The sequence below is a fragment of the Haliotis rufescens genome, unplaced genomic scaffold (genome assembly GCF_023055435.1).
Source record: "Haliotis rufescens isolate VD_foot unplaced genomic scaffold, xgHalRufe1.0.p SCAF_16, whole genome shotgun sequence".
NCBI lineage: Eukaryota > Metazoa > Mollusca > Gastropoda > Lepetellida > Haliotidae > Haliotis > Haliotis rufescens.
This window is the reverse complement of record NW_025963846.1, coordinates 9,738,088-9,760,550: the sequence shown is the minus strand read 5'-3', so window position 1 is coordinate 9,760,550 and position 22,463 is coordinate 9,738,088. Positions and strand designations below refer to the sequence as shown.

Here is a 22,463-nt window from a genome sequence, read left to right as displayed (position 1 = left end):
TGTATGCTGCTATGTGTACAGTGTGGTGTGTATGCTGCTATGTGTACAGTGTGGTGTGTATGCTGCTATGTGTACAGTGTGGTGTGTATGCTATGTGTACTGTGTGGTGTGCATGGTGCTATGTGTACAGTGTGGTGTGTATGCTATGTGTACAGTGTGGTGTGTATGCTATGTGTACTGTGTGGTGCATATGCTGCTATGTGTGATGTATGGTGTGTATGCTGCTATGTGTGGTGTGTGGTGTGTGGTGTGTATGCTGCTATGTGTACAGTGTGGTGTGTATGCTGCTATGTGTACAGTGTGGTGTGTATGCTATGTGTACAGTGTGGTGTGTATGCTATGTGTACAGTGTGGTGTGTATGCTGCTATGTGTACTGTGTGGTGTGTATGCTGCTATGTGTACAGTGTGGTGTGTAGGCTGCTATGTGTACAGTGTGGCGTTTATGCTGCTATGTGTACAGTGTGGTGTGTATGCTATGTGTACTGTGTGGTGTGTATGCTATGTGTACAGTGTGGTGTGTATGCTATGTGTACTGTGTGGTGTGTATGCTGCTATGTGTACAGTGTGGTGTGTATGCTGCTATGTGTACAGTGTGGTGTGTATGCTATGTGTACAGTGTGGTGTGTATGCTGCTATGTGTACAGTGTGGTGTGTATGCTGCTATGTGTACAGTGTGGTGTGTATGCTATGTGTACAGTGTGGTGTGTATGCCTTGGTACTGTGTGGTGCATATGCTGCTATGTATACGGTGTGGTGCATATGCTGCTATGTGTACAGTGTGGTGTGTATGCTGCTATGTGTACAGTGTGGTGTGTATGCTATGTGTACAATGTGGTGTGTATGCTGCTATGTGTACAGTGTTGTGTGTATGCTGCTATGTGTACAGTGTGGCGTGTATGCTATGTGTACAGTGTTGTGTGTATGCTATGTGTACAATGTGGTGTGTATGCTGCTATGTGTACAGTGTTGTGTGTATGCTGCTATGTGTACAGTGTGGTGTGTATGCTATGTGTACAGTGTGGTGTGTATGCTGCTATGTGTACAATGTGGTGTACATGCTGCAATGTGTACTGTGTGGTGTGTACTATGTGGTGTGTATGCTATGTGTACAGTGTGGTGTGTATGCTATGTGTACTGTGTGGTGTGTATGCTGCTATGTGTACAGTGTGGTGTGTATGCTGCTATGTGTACTGTGTGGTGTGTATGCTGCTATGTGTACTGTGTGGTGTGTATGCTGCTATGTGTACTGTGTGGTGTGTATGCTGCTATGTGTACAGTGTGGTGTGTATGCTGCTATGTGTACAATGTGGTGTGTATGCTGCTATGTGTACTGTGTGGTGTGTATGCTGCTATGTGTACTGTGTGGTGTGTATGCTGCTATGTGTACAGTGTGGTGTGTATGCTATGTGTACTGTGTGGTGTGTATGCTGCTATGTGTACAGTGTGGTGTGTATGCTATGTGTACTGTGTGGTGTGTATGCTGCTATGTGTACTGTGTGGTGTGTATGCTGCTATGTGTACAGTGTGGTGTGTATGCTATGTGTACTGTGTGGTGTGTATGCTGCTATGTGTACAGTGTGGTGTGTATGCTATGTGTACTGTGTGGTGTGCATGGTGCTATGTGTACAGTGTGGTGTGTATGCTGCTATGTGTACAGTGTGGTGTGTATGGTGCTATGTGTACAGTGTGGTGTGTATGCTATGTGTACTGTGTGGTGTGCCTGGTGCTATGTGTACAGTGTGGTGTGTATGCTATGTGTACAATGTGGTGTACATGCTGCAATGTGTACTGTGTGGTGTGTACTATGTGGTGTGTATGCTATGTGTACAGTGTGGTGTGTATGCTATGTGTACTGTGTGGTGTGTATGCTGCTATGTGTACAGTGTGGTGTGTATGCTGCTATGTGTACAGTGTGGTGTGTATGCTGCTATGTGTACAGTGTGGTGTGTATGCTATGTGTACAGTGTGGTGTGTATGCTATGTGTACTGTGTGGTGTGTACTCTGTCGTGTGTAGAGTCAGGTTCTGCCTAGAACTGACCTCCAGTGTGAAAGACAGCACCACATCAAGTTTGGACAGGCCTGGTTCGTTATCTTCACTGATGTCTAGCTTGGACAAAGAGGAGTGCTGTGCTCTGAAACAGATAATATAGCACACACTTCAAAACAATGGGAAGTCAATACAACACAGCCTTTTATGGATTACTGCTGTAAGTAGTATTTTCCTAGTATGGATTACTCTGGAAGCATAGGATTTAGTCCCTTGCAATTATTCTTGTTCTAAGATGGGTGATAATCAAACAGTGGAATTCTAATGTATAAGAACTCTGAACTCAAAGGATAAATCAAGAACACCTTTCTGCAAAATAAACATTTTGTAGATTTAGTGATTCAATATCTCCCAAACTTCTATTAATCAAAAGCATTAATGGAAGATATTAAAAATGATCATATCATACCACACAATTACTTCCAAATATTTCTACTTGCATTCGTCTACCACCATGAGCCATAAAGTGACAGTGGTCAGGAACAGTGTACAGGAACTATATATATGCCTGTTAAAACAACATTTCAGACTACAAACCTGGCCTCATATTTTCAATACAAAGAATTTTAATTGTATGGACTATTAGTGGCAAAGATAACTGGACTGAAATAATCTTGTCTAGACCCGGGATTTGGACTTGTTGCGATATTCACTGATTGCTATCATGGCTTATTTAACCTAGAAAACAGGGGTCAACAATCAGAGGTAGGGCTAGGAAGTACTACAGGTCATGCAGCCATCGTGAGCTCTCAATCCCCCATAATTTGGGTCCTCATCTGTTACAGAATCTTCATTGATACCCCCATCACTCGGGACCTAATCTGTTACAGAATCTTCACCAATACCCCCATTACTCGGGACCTAATCTGTTACAGAATCTTCATTGATACCCCCATTACTTGGAACCTAATCTGTTACAGAATCTTCATTGATACCCCCATCACTCGGGACCTAATCTGTTACAGAATCTTCACCAATACCCCCATTACTCGGGACCTAATCTGTTAAAGAATCTTCACCGATACCCCCATTACTTGGGACCTTATCTGTAAGAGAATCTTCACCGATACCCCCATTACTTGGGACCTAATCTGTTACAGAATCTTCACCGATACCCCCATTACTTGGGACCTAATCTGTAAGAGAATCTTCATCGATACCCCCATTAGTCGGGACCTTATCTGTAAGAGAATCTTCACCGATACCCCCATTACTCGGGACCTAATCTGTTAGAGAATCTTCACCGATACCACCATTACTTGGGTCCTAATCTGTTAGAGATTCTTCATTGATACCCCCATTAGTCGGGACCTTATCTGTAAGAGAATCTTCACCGATACCCCCATTACTCGGGACCTTATCTGTTACAGAATCATCATCGATACCCCCATTAGTCGGGACCTTATCTGTAAGAGAATCTTCACCAATACCCCCATTACTTGGGACCTTATCTGTAAGAGAATCTTCACTGTACCCCCATTTCTTGGGACCTAATCTGTAAGAGAATCTTTATCGATACCCCCATTACTTGGGACCTAATCTGTTACAGAATCATCATCAATACCCCCATTACTTTTGACCTAATCTGTAAGAGAATCTTCATCGATACCCCCATTACTTGGGACCTTATCTGTAAGAGAATCTTCACCGATACCCCCATTACTTGGGACCTAATCTGTTACAGAATCTTCATCAATACCCCCATTACTTTTGACCTAATCTGTAAGAGAATCTTCATCGATACCCCCATTACTTGGGACCTAATCTGTAAGAGAATCTTCTTCTACTCATTTTGTTGGTCTATTTACACCTTGATTTAACCACAGTGTTGGTCTATTTACACCTTGATTTAACCATAGTGTTGGTCTATTTACATCTTGATCTGGCCATAGTGTTGGTCTATTTACACCTTGATTTAACCATAGTGTTGGTCTATTTACACCTTGATTTAACCACAGTGTTGGTCTATTTACACCTTGATTTAACCATAGTGTTGGTCTATTTACATCTTGATCTGGCCATAGTGTTTGTCTAGCCCTGAACCAAGGATGCTGTATTGAATACACAATATCATGCATATAAACCCAGCACCGTGTTGCATCAAAAGTGGATGAAGGTAAAAAGAAGGAGAAATCTTATGAATAATCATAGAAATATCTTTAAAAAGATAAGAACAATAACCACCACAATATGTTTCTTCATGTCTCACAGAAATATTACACAGAAAAAAACAATCCAACTGGGATAGATCTGAAATGAAAATTGAATTAACAATTTCATCACAAAACAGATATGTTAAATTTGCAGCATTTACATTTGATTAACATACTATCTGGAAAATCACAACCATATGATTCAATATTATTCTGAAAGCAATTTTCGAGGGAGTACAATATCACAATAACATCTTGCCTCATAGCCCAGCACGTGGAGCTCAGCCATCAATAATATGGCCATAATGCCCTACTTCTACAGCCGGTGGATACAGATTTATTGACCTGATTCATAATTCATAACGGGAATATTGAGAAATGTCTGTATTTATTTCCATGGAGTAAACAGTTCACCTGTGCATGACAGGTTGATTATTCACAGCATTGATTGGACTGACCGCTACTAGGCACACCAAGGTGAATACAGTCATACTGGAGGTGATCTGCTCCAGTAACAGGTCACACAATGTCAGAGGCATCATGAGATTGAGTGCATATTGTTTAATGCCATTAGCAATATCATAGCTTTTTCACAGCACCCTGCTAGAAACTGAGCCAATGCCCGGAAACCAGGGACAGAAAGCATGATCCAGGCATTGGGATGACAACCAGGGACGGAAAGCATGATCCATGCATTGGGCAACAACCAGGGACTGAAAGCATGATCCAGGCATTGGGTTGACACAAAATAAGCCAAGTCACAGAGCCTGACCACCCAATTCCTATTTCTGTCGTCTCTTACGACAAGCAATGGGGACCTGCAGTGACCCTGATTCCTAACCGGATTTCATGGAATGAATGAGGGAGAAGTAGGGTTTGATTGAGATGGGTTTAACACTGCTTTGAACAATATTCCAGTTACATCACGGCGTGTCAGCCTAATGTGGGAAGAAATCCTGAAGTCATGAGCACGTGTATGGTGAATCTAGAAACATAATAGCGTTGAACCGGGATTTGAACCAACAATCATAAATTTTTGTCATTCAACTCTGCACAGCCAGTTATGAGACGAAATAAGTGAGAGATAAAGAGAGGGTTAAATGCTGCACCTGCCAATATTGGAGCTGTATCTCGGCATCACACCAAGTGAACCCATGTTCCATGAAGGGAACTGAACTAGAGTTGGAGGAACCAACACACACACAACTGGGACAGCCTTTCGGTTTCTGATTAAATACTATGAAGGAAGACTGATGCTGTGTTGATATGCTGACACTGCCTCATTCCAGTAACTAGTCCTCATAACGACGCCTCTAGGGAAACATTTTAAAAGACATTTCTACTACGGACTACTTAACCATTGAGCAATTTGGATTGGGTCAAAGGACCAGTTTCAACTCGGCTCAATTCATTTCAGCCAATTACTACAGAATGACTTCTTGATTTTCTAAAACAAATGACATACAGACATTTGCATGATATAATCATCTTTAGAAAGGATGTTTTGGAACATAATGTCCCAGAAAATGACCCGATCTGAAACCCTCCTTTTGGTATGGTTCATTTGTTTTACCAAAGTTTACTAATTCTGTTTAGACCACAATACCATGTGTTGTGAACTCCACATAACACTGAGATGGTCCTAACCATGAGGGATTAACACCTATGGCAGTATTCAACACTGTTGAGATATATGTTCGCACTATCAGCACATCTAAAACCTGTTCTGCTGCTATGAACTGGACAAGCCAAGAACCTGTAGAAGATTTGGTTGGTTGGTTTGTTGTTTAACGCCGCACTCAGGAATATTCCAGCTATATGACGGCGGTCTGTAAATAATCGAGTCTGGACCAGACAATCCAGTGATTAATATCATGAGCATCAATCCACGCAATTGGTATCGATGACATGCATCAACCAAGTCAGCGAGCCTGACCACCCGATCCCGTCAGTCGCCTTTTACGACAAGCATAGACGCCTTTTATGGCAAGCATGGGTTGCTGAAGACCTATTCTACCCTGAATCTTCACGGGTAACCTGTAGAAGAGAGTGTGCCACTGAAACCAGGTGCAATGTGCACTCATGCATTGTGTTGTACTTATGAATAATATTTTTGTGCATTAATCAAATCACCCCACCTCAAAAATGAAAGCTTCTAAACATGTTGTAATAAACAGCTTTACAACAATGTCTAGGACAAGTTGTAATATTGAATTACTCCAGCTGTGCATTTCGTGACCAATCATGCACGCACTCAGTTCAGAAATATTCATAAGTTTACAAAAAAAGTATTATCTGAAATGATAAATTGAATTTAGAGTTCCCAAATGGTTAGTATATTGAAACAACTATCTGAAATTTCAGCGAACCAACTGATAAATTTTCTGAGTGAATGCAGAGAATGCTCAGCTGAACCCATGAGGTTTTTCCAATCCTGACTGGAAGGCATCTATTGGAGCCAGTGAAAAAAAAATGCCAGACAACTATGGGTATATTCTAGCAGCAGGACGAACACATGCAGCCAATTTGACTCCCTCCACACGCCAGCCCTAGAGCCAAACACTTGTCTGCAACAACCTGCCATGCCACATGGACATCAGAATTAATCACTGATAAAAAACAATCTAGTCCTATGATGAAATGGAGTATGAAATAACACAATTCTTTTGGATTACTGCTTTCTTATAACATAGATGGGTTTTGGCAGATTACCACCAGCTCTTGTAATTCAAAGTTACTCTTGGGACACCGGTTACTTGAGATGGGGGGATTCGGCAGACTGGTCATGAATTTCCTGTTTTGTCTTACAATGCTTCAGTTTTTGACACACCAAGTCATCATAAATGTCTCTGGATTGCAACCTGATTTATCACATTACACAATAAAGTTTGTTTGGACAATTTCCCTTTTCCCCGAAAAAGTGATACTTCTGATTTAAATTAAACATTTCAAATGGGCAAGACAGGTTAAAACACACAATATTTGTCACTTTCATAAGTGAATCCAGTTGGTGATACCTGCAACACATGATGAATAGCCACACCAGGCTGGTGTACCTGAAAGAGAGACCACCCATCTTTCAGATACGCGCAATGATACCTACATCACACATCATGAATAGCCACACCAGGCTGGTGTACCTGAAAGAAAGACTTCCATTCTTTCAGACACACATGATGATACCTACATCCCAAATGAAGGATACCTACATCCCACATCAAGGATACCTACATCCCACATCAAGGACACCTACATCTCACATACAGGACACCTACATCCCACATCAAGGATACCTACATCCCACATCAAGGATACCTACATCCCACTTCAAAGACACCTACATCCCACATCAAGGATACCTACATCCCACTTCAAAGACACCTACATCTCACATACAGGACACCTACATCCCACATCAAGGATACCTACATCCCACATCAAGGACACCTACATCCCACATCATGACAGTGACATACATCACACATTACTCTCATATAAAGTTACACTGAACTCAACATCACACATGAAAGATGGTGATGGAAAAAAACATAACTGATGAGTTTGAAGAAGGAAATACACTTTAGCAGATGAAGGAAGCAAATGGAAGTTTGAATACAAATACCAAACTGTCTCATAAGCTTAAAAGGATTCTGGCATATAGAAGGAAGATGACGATATCAGTTTTGTGTGCAATAGTTCATAGTTCATATTTTTTCCTTTTCTTAGCTCATCAGCAAGACTAATAACTACCAAATGACAAAAAAACCATCGGAGAGTAATTGAACAGAGCTTTCAGGGTAGATGAGCGTGGTGACTTGTACCACCCACATAATGCAGCCAATGTTGACACATAGAACCTCTAAAGTTAATCCATCACGACTCCCTGGAGAATATCGACCGATGCATTATTTCTTTACTCTTCATCATAGAATAAGATAAGACATCGAAACAAAAGATAAATCTTTACATGGTACAAATATAATAACCAGTGTAGTTGAAACAAGTTCAGAAATTAAGCTCCAGATTTTAAAAAGACATTGATTAAATTGATTAAACAGAACTCCTTTAGTGGCCATAGCTTTCCTCTTTATTCACATCATACATTTTGGTGCATTCTGTAGCAGAAATATTGGAGACATGCTGAACTTTAAGAGGAAATCACATAAAAAAAAAGAGACCAGTCTCTCTGAGATAACCATGTTCAAAGTTAACAGAATCCCCTGTAAATCAATGTGTTGCAAATAATCACCTCATAACACCCTAGTTAAACACAATGATGTGGCTAATGATTTTATCATGTTGCTGTTCCGTGATGAAAAATTGTTAACAAGAGATGAGCTGTGTTGGGCAGCGTCCAATCAATGCAGTGGGATCAAGCAATGATTTAAACAGACGTGTTTTACTGGGGACAAAACAGTGAGTTAACCATAAATCAGACTGTGGGAATCAATAAGCTTCAGCCTAAGATAACAGCAGCCCCAAGATCATTAAACCATCCCTTGTTCGTACAAATAAAACACATAAAGACACAAGAGACCACATGTATAAAATGTACCTCTCACGAGATTTAAGGATGTGTACTGAGATGTTGAAAATGTTGTCAGATATAGATTCCTGATTATCTGTGGCTTAAATACGACAGTTATTTGATGATAACAGATGATATGACATGATGATAGCATGTAGAAGGTGTGTGGGTGGAATGATAAGAGTTATCTCCCCTTCGCTCCTCTCACAAGAAGCGAGATTTATATGTTGATTGCATGTTTAGAAAATAAAGAGAAGTAAAAATGTATTGGAGATATTGAACCACTCGTGGTTGTTAGTGCCTGGGTGCTTGTAAACAAGCTTATACCAGACAAACCAAGGATGAATTGTGTTTTCTATCATCCCCATTGATGTGAAGATACACAATGTTGCAGTTTACAGTTCAGAGCTGCTTTTCCCTGGGGGCCATCCTTCCAGTAAGAGTGTTGGGTTCAACATTAAATATTATTTCAGTAAAACTGACAGGTTAGTGGAGGAGGGAAGCCCAAACAGACGCAGATCGTAGCCATTCATCAGCATGAGTACAGTGCTGAATTAAGGATCATATTCAGCAAAATTCTGGGACTCACACCCTGCAACAGTGCATCCTGGCACAGCTAAGGCAGTTAACTCTACATAGCACCTCGGAAATATATCTCCAATGCTCCCTTGTTTACCAAAAGCTGATGTCGTAGTCTTCAATCCCCATTTTGTTTGCCTTCTATGACAAGCATGGGCTCCGTCCTTGACTGACCAGAATGCATGGAGTCCAGTCGCACAAGGTCTCACTGTAAGTCCAATACAATTCACATATACATGACATGATAACAGTATCCCTGTAGTGTTCTCTACCTGAAGACAATTCAACATGCTCTGTATACAGTGACAGTAAGATGTCAAGATTTGAGGGACAGCCTTTCTGACAGCAGGAAGAGGAGAGGTCCCAAATGCCAGAGGTTTCAGTGGCCTGGAAAAATGTTCACTTACAAATCTGTGAAATAGTTGATAAAATTCACAGCACCGTGAGATGCCATTACTGACATTTCACCTAGTTCACCTAAAATGCTGAAATAAAATTTCATAAAAAAAAGTAATCAAATCTTCTCTAAAAGATGGGCAAAGGATAGAAGTAAAATCAATTTTATTACCAGTCTTGACATATAAGATCAATCAAAATTGACCCAAAGTTATTGGCAAACTGAGAATACTCTGTAATGATAATCATTTATCTTGTACAAATATTGATAACCCAAAAAAGAAATTTGGTCCCTAAAACAAATTCCTAACATGTCCATAATACAAATTTCTAGTAAGTCCTAATACAAATTTCTAGTAAGTCCTAAAACAAATTTCTAACTAGACCCTCATACAAATTTCCAAATAATTCAATTGAGAGATTTCCCACACGAAGCAGACATTGAGAGCCTGTGGTCCACATTCAGAATCTATGGCGAGGAGGAGGACACATTAAGGGTAATGTCACAAGACGGAAATGTCGCTGCTGCAGCCAGTGTGGGAGGAAGTAGGATGTGACATTAAACCCAGTCAAATCATAAAGCTACGAGAACATATTGCTCATCAATTGCCACATCCTCAATGATCACAAACATGGTCAAAGAAGGAGTCCACCCCCATCAAAACGACCTTCTCAGTTTATGGCGAATTAAGTGCAGTCAATGTTTCTGTATGTTTTATTATGTATTATTTTACGTAGCATTTACTTATTATTTCTCTGCTGTGAATGTCTATCAAATTAATACCAACAAGTTTCTCTGAAGACCAGGAAGTATCATTGTGCATGCTGTTCCCGTCACAGAGTTTGTGGCACTGTAATCCCACCACCGTTCTTGTAAACCCCGGCCTAAATCTTTGTCATTCCAAGGAGTCACAAAGCTGATGACTACTGTCTGTTGCAGACAAGCATGCATGATGGCACTGACGGTCGTCATGGAAATAAGAGTATGTTTCTTGATTGTTTACCACTTATGAATAAATAGTTTGAATAAAAGATCAATGTGTCAATTGCTTTTTTCATGATAGATTGTGTGACAGTTCTGTATTATACCTTAATACAATTATTCATTCCTGCCTCTTTTACAAGAAAAATAACAATATATTTGAATTAAAAAAAAATCATTCCTTTACGCCAAATCAAACTTCATACATGCAGGGTTATTGTAACAGGAAAAGATAAGATGTTAAAAAATTAGAAGAGAAATTGTTTGTCTCAATTGAATAAACACCTACATTTATCTGCAAAAAATAATTTTGTCATTTAAAACCTTTTCTTGAAGGTCAGCGGATATGAAAACCAAGCAATAACATAAGCATGCTCTAATTGCCGTAGGACGCTGGTACATATTGAGCAAGACAGGAAGTAGTTCTGTGCCCAGTTGCGGAGAATAATGTATTGGTAGGTATGGCCGAGACTTGCAGAAAAAACCTTTCTCTGACGATAATCACACCACAAATAGCAGCTCCATCTGTCCAGGCAGCACAGCTGGGTCTACAACAAACCTGAGTCACACGACTCACGCCACTAAGGAGAATTACACCAGTTTCTTTACAGAGTTGACAGTTTCATTAAAATCTTATTTTTTTAGTTAGGGGCTTTTAGTATTCTCCTTCTCTGTCAATCAGTTTAGAGATCAGGGAAAGAAGATTACATGTCGGACCAAATAGTCTTTTCTTGAGATACATTCCACTAAGAGGTCATTCATGAAGACAGCCATAATCAGCTTACACCAAGCAATAAATTTCCAAATTTGAATATAGAACCTTCTGTATTTTGCATGTTCTTTAGAATATGTATGGTTACAAACAAACTTCCCATTTACAAAAATACATTCTGATATTTGCCTTCCAAAGGTCTTCATTGATTGATCTAAATCATATTCCCCTAAAACAATTTAAATAAATATCCGTTTTCTACGCTTGAATATTCATGCATCTCTTTTTATAAAACTCCAAGTATGATTTCCTTCTAGCCACAATATCCATTGTATTTTCCTGTTTCTTTGTCCATTTCATTCCACCAAGCTGACATCAGGTCCAGGTAGAATCACTACAGTTACTAAGAAATGTGAATTATGCCTGACAGAAGAATCGACTAACTGGAGGCAAAATAGCCGTTGGCTGCATATGCAGCTGGAGATAACTGCTATCAATCTGTCTCAGAAGATGTAATCAATGTCAGTCCGACACCGTGTCATGACGTTCTTCCCGGACACCCTCCTCATAATCTCCCATACCGTTATGGATCTTTACTCATCAATTAAGTCTAAAATACAAACATGAATCCGATGGATTTCAAGTTCGATGAGCACGTTATTTTTTTTCATGGAAATGTGTGCATGTTTACACCTAGTTTACGCGGTGACTGTTACGTATTGATAAAAGCAGTGCTACAGAACTGTAGCTCTGTAGTCATCGGTCTCAAATGTGAAAAGGCAGTCAATTTACTAAAGTTGTCACCATTGATATTCAAAACATTTCTGCTTTAATATTTCCACTGAAATTTTGAAAACAATATGTCTAAAGATTTCTGGGGAGATGTTGATGTGAATGTGTTGTTTTAACTGAAATAAGCTGCTGTGGACGCCATATTGAATTTTTAAAATGAAATGTTTACTTCGCTTTTGATCGGGACATCCAGAATATTTTAAGTGAAAATGACATTGATATCTTATGCAGCTTTGGAGAAGAAGAGATATTTAGTTTAACAGATGGACAATGTACACTTATGAAATAAGGTCACTTTGAAAATGTCACTGTGAGACAGCAATGGTGGATCATGCTACTCATAATGTTTCTATTGACTATGTGAGCTCTACTTATAACAATCTATACTAAAGTATACAGGGTAAAAATATGGAATTAACCCAGGCAAAACTATTCACTAGTCCAGGTAGCTATTGTCCATTTATGTTTGTTTGTTGTTTTACACAGCACTCAGCAATATTCCAGCTGTATGATGGCGGTCTGTAAATAATCGAGTCTGGACCAGACAATCCATTGATTGATATCATGAGCATCGATCCACTCAGTTGGGATTTGACGACATGCATCAACCAAGTCAGCGAGCCTGACTGGCCGTTCCATTAGTCGCCTCTAAAGACAAGCATAGTCGCCTTTTACGGCAAGCATGGGTTGCTGAAGAAAGAATCTACCCCGGATCTTCACGGGTCGTCCATTTATGTACATACATTTCACTAATAATCTATGAAATTTGTCTGTGATCGGTATTGGTGGCAATGGCTTCGTGTAAACAACACAAGGGATGTACATACACCACCACCAGCTGTTGCATGTAATGAATATCACATACATGGTCATATGCAATAAAAAACAATACTTACAATGTTAAGTTCAATGTTAGTGTAATATGGAATGAATAGCTTTCAAGGCAGGTTTGAAATCATTTTAAAACCCAACAAGACAGTCGGGCAGCTGACCCATAAATGTTGCCTGCACATCTTCAAAGTAACATGCCCAAAGTCAGCCATTATAAATATTGGAAATCACAAAAACTAAGAGAAAAATCACGTCTTGATTAAGTTGAAATAATGGAAACAATTAATTGAGAATCTACAAGGAGTCACAATAGAGCTGAATACATAAGTAGTTTTTAAATTATCTGCCAGACAGTCAGTCAGGTGGTGGAAAATTTCACACGGCCCAACAGAAAAGTTACCAGCCACAGGCAGGCAGTTATTTCGGACTCTGTTTCAAGGACAGGAAATCTTGATCATATCGTTTTCAAGGGAGCATTTTGATATCAGACAAAGTAGAATCCACACATACATGCCAAAAGAAGTTCCATAAAAAAGCCACCTATGATACATATTCTGATTATTATCTGATATAATCATTAAACAGTCAAGTAAACCGTATCACTTTTTCCTATGATGGAGCGAGTGAGGTGTTTAGTACATTAGGCTACGGGACATGACACTGTATGTAACTACAATATTACCAAATGTGGTATGGGCCAAACACACATAGAACATGCCAGACATGATTGTGTTAGCAACGAAATATTCCCATAAAAAAACTTGTTTTTCTTGAATGGCATGTCATATCTACAATTGGAAAAGTTTCTGTTCTTTGTCTCAAACAAAATTGATCAAGCCATTTGGCATAATTTGGCTGCTCACAGCTTATTGGCCACAGAACAGGTTTATTTGGGGAGCAGGCAAAATGTCTCAGGAATGTCAAATTTCCTAAATTTACAGAAATAGGGGCTAGGCTAACGAAGAATAATGTTTTGCCTTAATTTGAAATTCGACATTTTTAGTGGTCAAAAAGGGTCCATATTCTACCTTGGCCTTTACAGAAAAATGATGGAAAATTGCTTGTTGTCAGACATTTGAACATGTCTGTTCAATATGTGAAAGTTTTGTTAAAATTTAAAATTTGACACTTTCAGTGGTCCAAAATGGGTCTATATTTTACCTTGACCTTTACAGTAAAAGGTAAAGGGGCTTAGCCAAAAGGGGGGGGGGGGGGGGAGGCTTGTTGTCAAACATCTCAACATGTCTGTTCAATATTTCAAAGTTTTCTACAAACATAAATTCTGACATTTTCAGTGGTTTAAAGTGTCCACATTCTACCTGGTCCTTAACAGAAAAACGGGCTGAACCAATGATGCCTATACCTGGCAAGGTGGATCTGAGATCTTGAAAAGGAGGTAGGGTGGGTGTGGGTGAAGGTGGGTGTGGGTGTGTGAGTGTGAGTGTGAGTGTGAGTGGGAGTGGGAGTGAATGGGAGCAGAAGTTGGAGTGTAAGTGGGGATGGGACTGAGGGTGAGGGTGGGAGTGAGGGGTGAGGGGTGAGAAGTGTGCACACAACTCAATTCACCAAATGTACAAAAACACATGGGCTGACAAAGGCTGCTTGAAACAAAGGGAGTTCACACACACACACACACACACACACACACACACACACACACACACACACACACACACACACACACACACACACACACACACACACACACACACACACACACACACACACACACACACACACACACACACACACACACACACACACACACACACACACACACACACACACACACTCCTCGATCTGCAAGTGCCTGGAACTAGCACAGTTGCTTTTGAAACCAAACCACTAGGAAATCAACCAATTCTCACAGGCTTGATTACAGCATAACAAAAAAAAAAGAAGGCCAGACATTGTGGGGATTATCTGAAAGCTAGACAGAATGCTGGCATGTATTGATGCCAGTGTCTGTGTCAATACAACAGAACATAACCACTGAATCTCAAGTGTCTCCTCCATCCAACAGGACAAGCCAGTACTGTGGCCAAGTTGCTCCATCCTACAGAATCAATTGATCAAGGCTGAATCTATTCTACTGACTAAAGAAAAGTAATGTGTCTTCTTGTGATAGATGTAATCCTCTACGTACTTCAATAAACCTCTATGTACTTCGATAGACTCCTGGTGGAGGTAGGCTCCCTGTTCATCAAACTCTGCCCACTTCAAACAGTGTTATTACACCAGATTATCCACCTATAGTCAACACAAAGGCTTCCATTTTGAATGGAATGTTTCATCAGTGGATCAAAGTGTTCTTCAGTTAATACAACCTTCAGTCAACAGGAACCTACACATTTCCTTTTTGTGGAGAAGGTAATGTGAGAAGATTTCTATACTGCAGCTATAGTTGGTAATTTGATAGGTGAACATTTGTAGGTTTCCTCATGGTTATGACAAATGAACTTGTAAAGTTGATTCCCTGGAAAATGTCTGGAGTATTGTGTCATACCATAATAGGTTTAACTGGTGACCTTGAAATAAACAAAGTCATCAGATACCACAAGGTGCTCTTATTTGGATGCTGAGTAGCATAGGGGCAAACAAGCATCTGTATTAACTCATAAATATGACATCAGTCTATAAATAATCAAGTCTGGGCCAGATAAACCCGTGATTTATATTATGACCAATGGTCCACGCCACTGGAGTACAATGATCTGCCATCAACCAAGTCACAGAGGCCGACCACTCGATCCATTTAGTCGCCTCTCACATCCAGCACTGGTCCTGTCCTGCATCTCATGTCCTACAAGTTGCATTCCAAACAGAAATGGGCTGGCAGGTGAGGTTTCTGGACTAAAGGGGTCCAGAGTAACGAGGGTTACCAGCATCATCATTGGATTCATCGAAACCAGAGCAGATCTTACACAGCAACTATGTTCCACATGAATCCGAATAAGACGACCTTTTCATCTATGCAAGGTAATGTATGAATTCAAATGTCATCCACCACATTCTTCTTTGGACGGATAAGAAAATCACTTGAATATCATTACCCTAATGCAGCAATATCTAGTCATAACCACTCAGACACATCTAACCTTGTGTCACCACACACTGACAGACCAGCTATTTCAGGGACAAACTGCTTTCATACTTGGCGGTGCTGTGAGTTTTATTAAAGGGTTTTCATGTCTATAGTGTATCTATAGCTGTGGATCGTTGAAAGTGACATGAACCCAATGCAAAATAAATCCACAAATTCTTGCGATTATTGAATTTTGACATATAATGAGACAGATATAGTGAGTTGTTGCCAGTAATAGTTACATATGGTCAGTTTTAATGTGAGGAGGATGTCTGCAGGGATGCAGATTGTAAGTAATTGAGAGAGTGAGTATTGCATTGATCACAGTGGTGGACAATAAGAATAGGAGTTGTAACCATACCGGGAATGAAACCTAGGTTTGGTGTAAGGGTGACTATTGGTCTCGAAATCACTATAGGGCTGTGAGCATGCATCAGTGGGTGGATCCAGCGCATTACAAATATCCAATAATATATAATATATATATCCAAAATAATATATAATATATCCAATATAATATATAATATATCGGTCTTTTCAACTGCCCTCCTTTGACGGGCAGTTAATGGAAGACCTCGGGCTTCTGCAAATGATAATGCCCTGAAAAATAGCGTTAACGTTATCATAGCTAAAATGGATGGTATTTTTTTATCAAATAAAAAGAAACAACAATATCGGGTTTGAAACATTTACTGCAATCAACACGAATGTCACTGACCCACTTTTACAAATATGGAAGAGATGGAACAAACCAGATGACATCACTATTGAACGTATAGTCACCTATCCCTAACCTATGATGTCACCTAACAATGGGCGTGATAATGGCCCGTTGTCAAGCAATATGAGGGCATTATCAAGTTACAGTGGCCCGCTGATTTCTGATAACATGCGGGTGGTTTAATGATAAATCTATCCATTTTAGCTATAAATATTATTATTAAGAATATATGTTGGTAGTACATTCATATGAACATCAAATGTTATAAAAGGGCATTGATAATGCATAAGTGATATACGAAACACTGACTTAGAATGGGGTACTTCTTACGTGTGGCTAACTAGAACAGTGGTGATATGAGTATGATAGCTATAGTGAAACGAAACACTGACTTCCTGATGCGGAGATTAAATTCAGGAACGTGGGAATTCTACCCACTCTGTCGGAGTTCCACCCACTGACTACTGGTATCACAGGTTTTATTAGTGTCGATGATGTCGTCACAAATTTGTTCCAAATGGCAGCCTCCACTAATAGCGTGATGCTCTTTCATAGCTTACTTGCCTCACAATGGGTAATTTATCGACTCACATGGTTATTGGGTATAAAGTTCAAACAATAATTATGGCAGAACCTTTATTGATTATGTCTTGAAAAACATGTCACATGTGGTGTCTCCTTAGGCAAGAGACTTTGTTTGAAATCTGCCGGCTCACCCAGCAGTAAATGGGTACCCGGTAGGATGAGATGGTAATGTGACAGTAAACCTTAGTGCATCATATGGCAGCTTTGGTTGGATACACTGCATACGCATCATACGGTAGAGGGCTGAGAATAAATTTCACACTCATCCAAAGACCAAAGTAATAGTTATATTAACAAAACACCTGATAGAATATGATGCACTAGTAATGGACTCAAAATTATAATTACCGTATTTTCTTGAGTATAGTGCGCACTTTTTTTCGAAAAAACACAGCTGTGTAGAAGGGGGTGCGCATTATACACGAATTATGAGTTTGGATGTTTTTTTCCCCCATGGAAGGACATTACCGTGAGCATGAAACACTGGGAATACCATGTCAACAAAACCATACTGAAGTACGCAAAATAATCATGTAATTACACTGTCTGGCTATAAAAGTGTTCTTTGTATATCTGGACTTATGTTTGTAACTTATTTCATTGATTTTATTCAAAATTCCTTATAATATTGTTTTTATACATTTCGGCGAAATCGTGTGTGAAGCGATCGGAAGATCGCACAACTCACCGTTATTAACAGCAACCATGGTCAGAATACCGCTATTGACGCCTTGAAACAAACTTTAGTTGACAGAGAATGGATACATATATCATAAATGACATACTTTGACTCGTTAAAAGTCATATTTGTTTTTGTTTGACGATTCTATGTCAACATGAAATTCTCGCGATCACGTGATCACGTGCGCGTGAGCCTTGACGGTGACTGGTCAGACATGTTCCATGTAAAAAATAATACCCGGGAATAGCGATCAGCTGCTTCTCTTAGGGTTATTATTATTTTAAATATGTTTAGTAAAGGTTGCATATAATTAAGAAAATAATGGAATATATTATTCCTGATAAATAAAATAGTTTCAGATACAACTGTTGCCGATCCTTGCATTAAAAAATCTTATAAAGTTATATCATTGGGTGTGTCTTGACCGAAATTACAGGTCGATTCCAAGAAAACGTGTGTAAAGCTGATTGCTGTTTCCAGCTTAGTTTACGAGAAAATACCCAAGGTAATCTTAATCCCTAAATTTAAAACAATGCCTAGCAGAACAATAAATACTATTTAAACGGTAAATAAACATGTCTGGTGATTTTTTATCTCAAATTTCAAATTTGTACTGACAAAGTTTCTCAGCACCCGTTCGTTTGCCGGACTTCGCTGAAAGGGTACGGTGTAAAAAATTTCTGCGCATAATATTCAAATTTCTTTTTTTCCAAAATATTGAACCCGCTAGAGGGGGGTGCGCATTATACATGGGTGCGCACTATACTCAAGAAAATACGGTATAAATATTGTTAATGGGACACTCATCTGCCACCTACTGTATGTGTCAAGCCTGTATTTCAGGTGAACAGTATTTACTTTGTGTGCTTGCGATTTGGTGCCTGACTCTGAGAGTGTGGGTTCGAATCCCGGATGTGACTCAACCCCCAAAAGTACTAGAATTTGTAAGTTACAAAGGAAGTGTTATCCCAAAAATAACATTTGTTACATCTGACCACTTTCTAAATGGCATTGTGTATTCACTGTATTGCAATATTTAGCAAGGCAGATCATCATCCCATCCTTACAGATTGATCATCTCATCTCCTAAAAAAATGAACAATGATGAATTACAAATGAAGGAAGCTTCAAAAAGTCATTTCCTCTACCAAACATACAAAAACCAACACCTAAAAATTAGGAATGGCTGATGCTAAGATAAATATAGATGTACAAGAAGCTTAAAAATGTTGTAGAAACCATCTCCAGGGTGTCTAAATGGTGCCTTTGTGATATATGCATCAAAATAAGCCTCTACTTTAAAGAGATATAAATCACATTAAAGAAGAAACAATGAACTGTTCAATATTAAAGATAATCATCCAAGTATGGAAATTACACAAAAATAAGCTAAGTAAAAACAGAATGTGTATGGAAGAAATCCTGTCATCCAGAAATACTCTTGAGATAGAATAATGATTGAGTGCTTGAACCTTTGTTGGATGTGTGCTCAACTGGTTTAGAAACATTCTGTGTACCAGGTTCTATTCTTTGGCCCGGTGCTGATGTAGCTATATGACATTGTCTGTAAATAATAGACTCTGAACCAAACAATCCAGGGATTGACATCATGAGCATAGATCCACCCAAATGGGATATAATGACATGCATCAACCAAGCCAGTGTGCCTTAACACCTGATCCCGTTAGTGGCCTCTTGCATGGGTTGCTGAAGATCAATTCTAACCTGGATTGTTACTGATTACTCAAGATAATTAGGTTCTAAAACATGAAGATATTTTTGGAGAGCACTTATGATAAATTATTATCCCAAAGAAAGTTTCATGCCGTCGTGTGTTTCTGACTTCTAGATGCCGATCAAAGACTTAACATGGCTCCTATTGACTTTACTTGAGAGGATCAAGTCAGGGATGAACTCTCTTTCTGGTCCCATTCTTTCACGACATCAACCTAAATTCGTTTTGTCATGCCAGGCGAATGAACGGCAACATGCTGGGCAGAATTCTCTGTCCCTTTTATCCCTGATTGAATACAATCCCAGAGAGATTTAGTATATATTGCATAGAAACAGAAAAGTTAATGACTCAATTCACCTTTTACACTAACAACATCATTAAGGACAACAGACTGCAGGAAACGACAGACATTGCGTGATCCTCTTTACTGCACTGGTCTTTGGACCAGTGGAGTTATTAGCTCACACAAAGAAAATTAATCAACATCATTCAACTTACTGGGAGCATGTTCATTCTGGGAAGAAGAAAAGCAAAAGTTCTGTCATCATGGTAACCATGCTTTCCAAAATAATTAGCAAACAGAACAGTTTCATGACTCACACATTTTTCTTTCCATAAGTCTGGTTCATTCCTTCTCTGAGTTTGAGAAACACACATCAGTTTCATAAATGGTGCATTTCTTCAATCAGTCTGTCAGTTGTCTCTCACTTAGTGTAGTGGCAGAGTAAAACTAACATTTTCCAAGAGAGTCATTCTACAGGCTCTGCTCACAGTGAGTGTATATTGTTTTATGCAGCTTTCAGCAGTATTCAAGCTATACCTCAGCAGCGGTAGAAACTAACAGTTTTTGTCTACTAGTCCTTATAATGATAACATATAGCAAAACCACTTAAAAAGGGCCAATTTCTACTAGTCCTTATGATACCTTAACTATTGGGCAGTTTGGCAAGGACTATAGGACTAGTGCCAATTTTTAACGTTGCCTCAGTGGCCTGTAAAAAATCTTGTTTGGGCCAGACAAACCAGTGACTGATAGAAAGAGCGATGCCCCAGACCTGACCAGTATGACATAAAATCAACCAAGTCATAGGTGACCATTCAAACCTCCCTTCTGTCAGCTCTGATGACAAACATGAGCTGCTTGGATCTGTTCTGACCAAGATCCCATTCCACAAGGTGATCTAAGCACTAACACGACTGTAACTACATACATCTTTGGACTTGAAATTCAAGCACTTTTTAAGCATTTTTCAAGGAAAACATTTTGTTCAAGGACTCTTTTCTCATTTAACAACCCCCAAATCCTGTAAATTTAATCCCAATAATGACTGACAGTTTTTCTGGTTACGACTGCTTCGTCTGTGTGACTTTGGCGCACTTTCCCTCATCGTACCAATATCGATTTCCTTCCTGCAGCAGTAACACAATGCCTTGTTTCTGTCTTTAGTTTCAAACATCAAAACAATTGTTGTTTCAAAAGCATGCACAACAGTATTCTCTGACATCAGACATTATTTCTGCGATGTCTGACAATGCAGGTTTCTTGGAAGGAACAAGGAGTAATTGTTCTATTCCTTTGGAAATTAACTTTTCAGTCAATGCAGATCTCTCAGTGACAGGAAATGAATGCATATGGAAAGTTGTTAATTTAAAAAAAAATATTGAACCAATTCATGAACAAGTTCATTAACATACTCACTCAATATATGATGACATGCATCAACCAAGTCAATGTGCCTGACCACCTGATCCTGTTAGTCGCCTTTTACGGCAAGCATGGGTTGCTGAAGATGTATTCTGACCCGGATCTTCACGGGTAAGTGACTTTAAGTGACACCATTTCCAGACCTTGTGGTATTAGAGGAGATGTCAATATATTGACATTAGAAGGACAACACATCATGCTGATTTCTTCTGCCAGCCCACTGAGATACCATGCCAGAGTTTAACATGGACACCCCACACAGACACAGTATGCTGACTCTGAGTGGCAAGACCTTGTTTTAGCCCCTTATTGCCGAGCGCCAGGCAGGGAAACAACAAGTACAATCTTTTAATGTCTTTTGGTATGACGCAGCTGGGGATTGAACCAGTGACCTCCCGGTCCACAGGCAAATGCTCTATCCACTAGACCATGGAGGCAGTTTCTGCTTCACTAAACTTCATATCATCTGAACATCTTGATGAATATTTCACATAATTAAAAGCTGTTGCAACATTGTCTCCAATAAATGATACCATAGATACACTGAGATAGACAGATATACATAATCATCTTCAGAATACATTATGATATTCTGTTCAAGTCGTTAGAATGAAAAGTGATTGAATATACATATTCACTACAGTCAGCATTATTTCGACAAAATGACAGTAGCCTATAAATATTGAAGCCTGGGTCAGACAAACCTGTGATTGATATCATAGTTAAAGACTGGGTGGTGTGATCGATTCCAATTGTCTGTCGGTTGACAAGTGCTGTCTATTGATCTTGCAATCTAAGATACCATTCAATCTGAATTTGTCTACACATAACCAGATTTCTTTGTGCAAAGGACATTTTGACCTAACAATATACACATGATGAAAGAAAAGCTTCCAGAGACACTGACAAGTGGGGTGTGATGAGCACT

General features: G+C 39.4%; 1 protein-coding gene across 9 annotated transcripts in view; it reads right to left on the bottom strand.

The window, feature by feature from the left end:
• LOC124134384 (calcium-dependent secretion activator 1-like) overlaps positions 1–22,463 on the bottom strand; it is a 119,592-nt gene that overhangs the window by 59,431 nt on the left and 37,698 nt on the right. For all 9 annotated transcript variants that reach the window (XM_046499165.2, XM_046499189.2, XM_046499196.2 and 6 more), the window contains exon 4: positions 2,041–2,134. In XM_046499165.2, the coding sequence (XP_046355121.1) occupies positions 2,041–2,134 (94 nt within the window). The remainder of the gene's footprint in view (positions 1–2,040; positions 2,135–22,463) is intronic.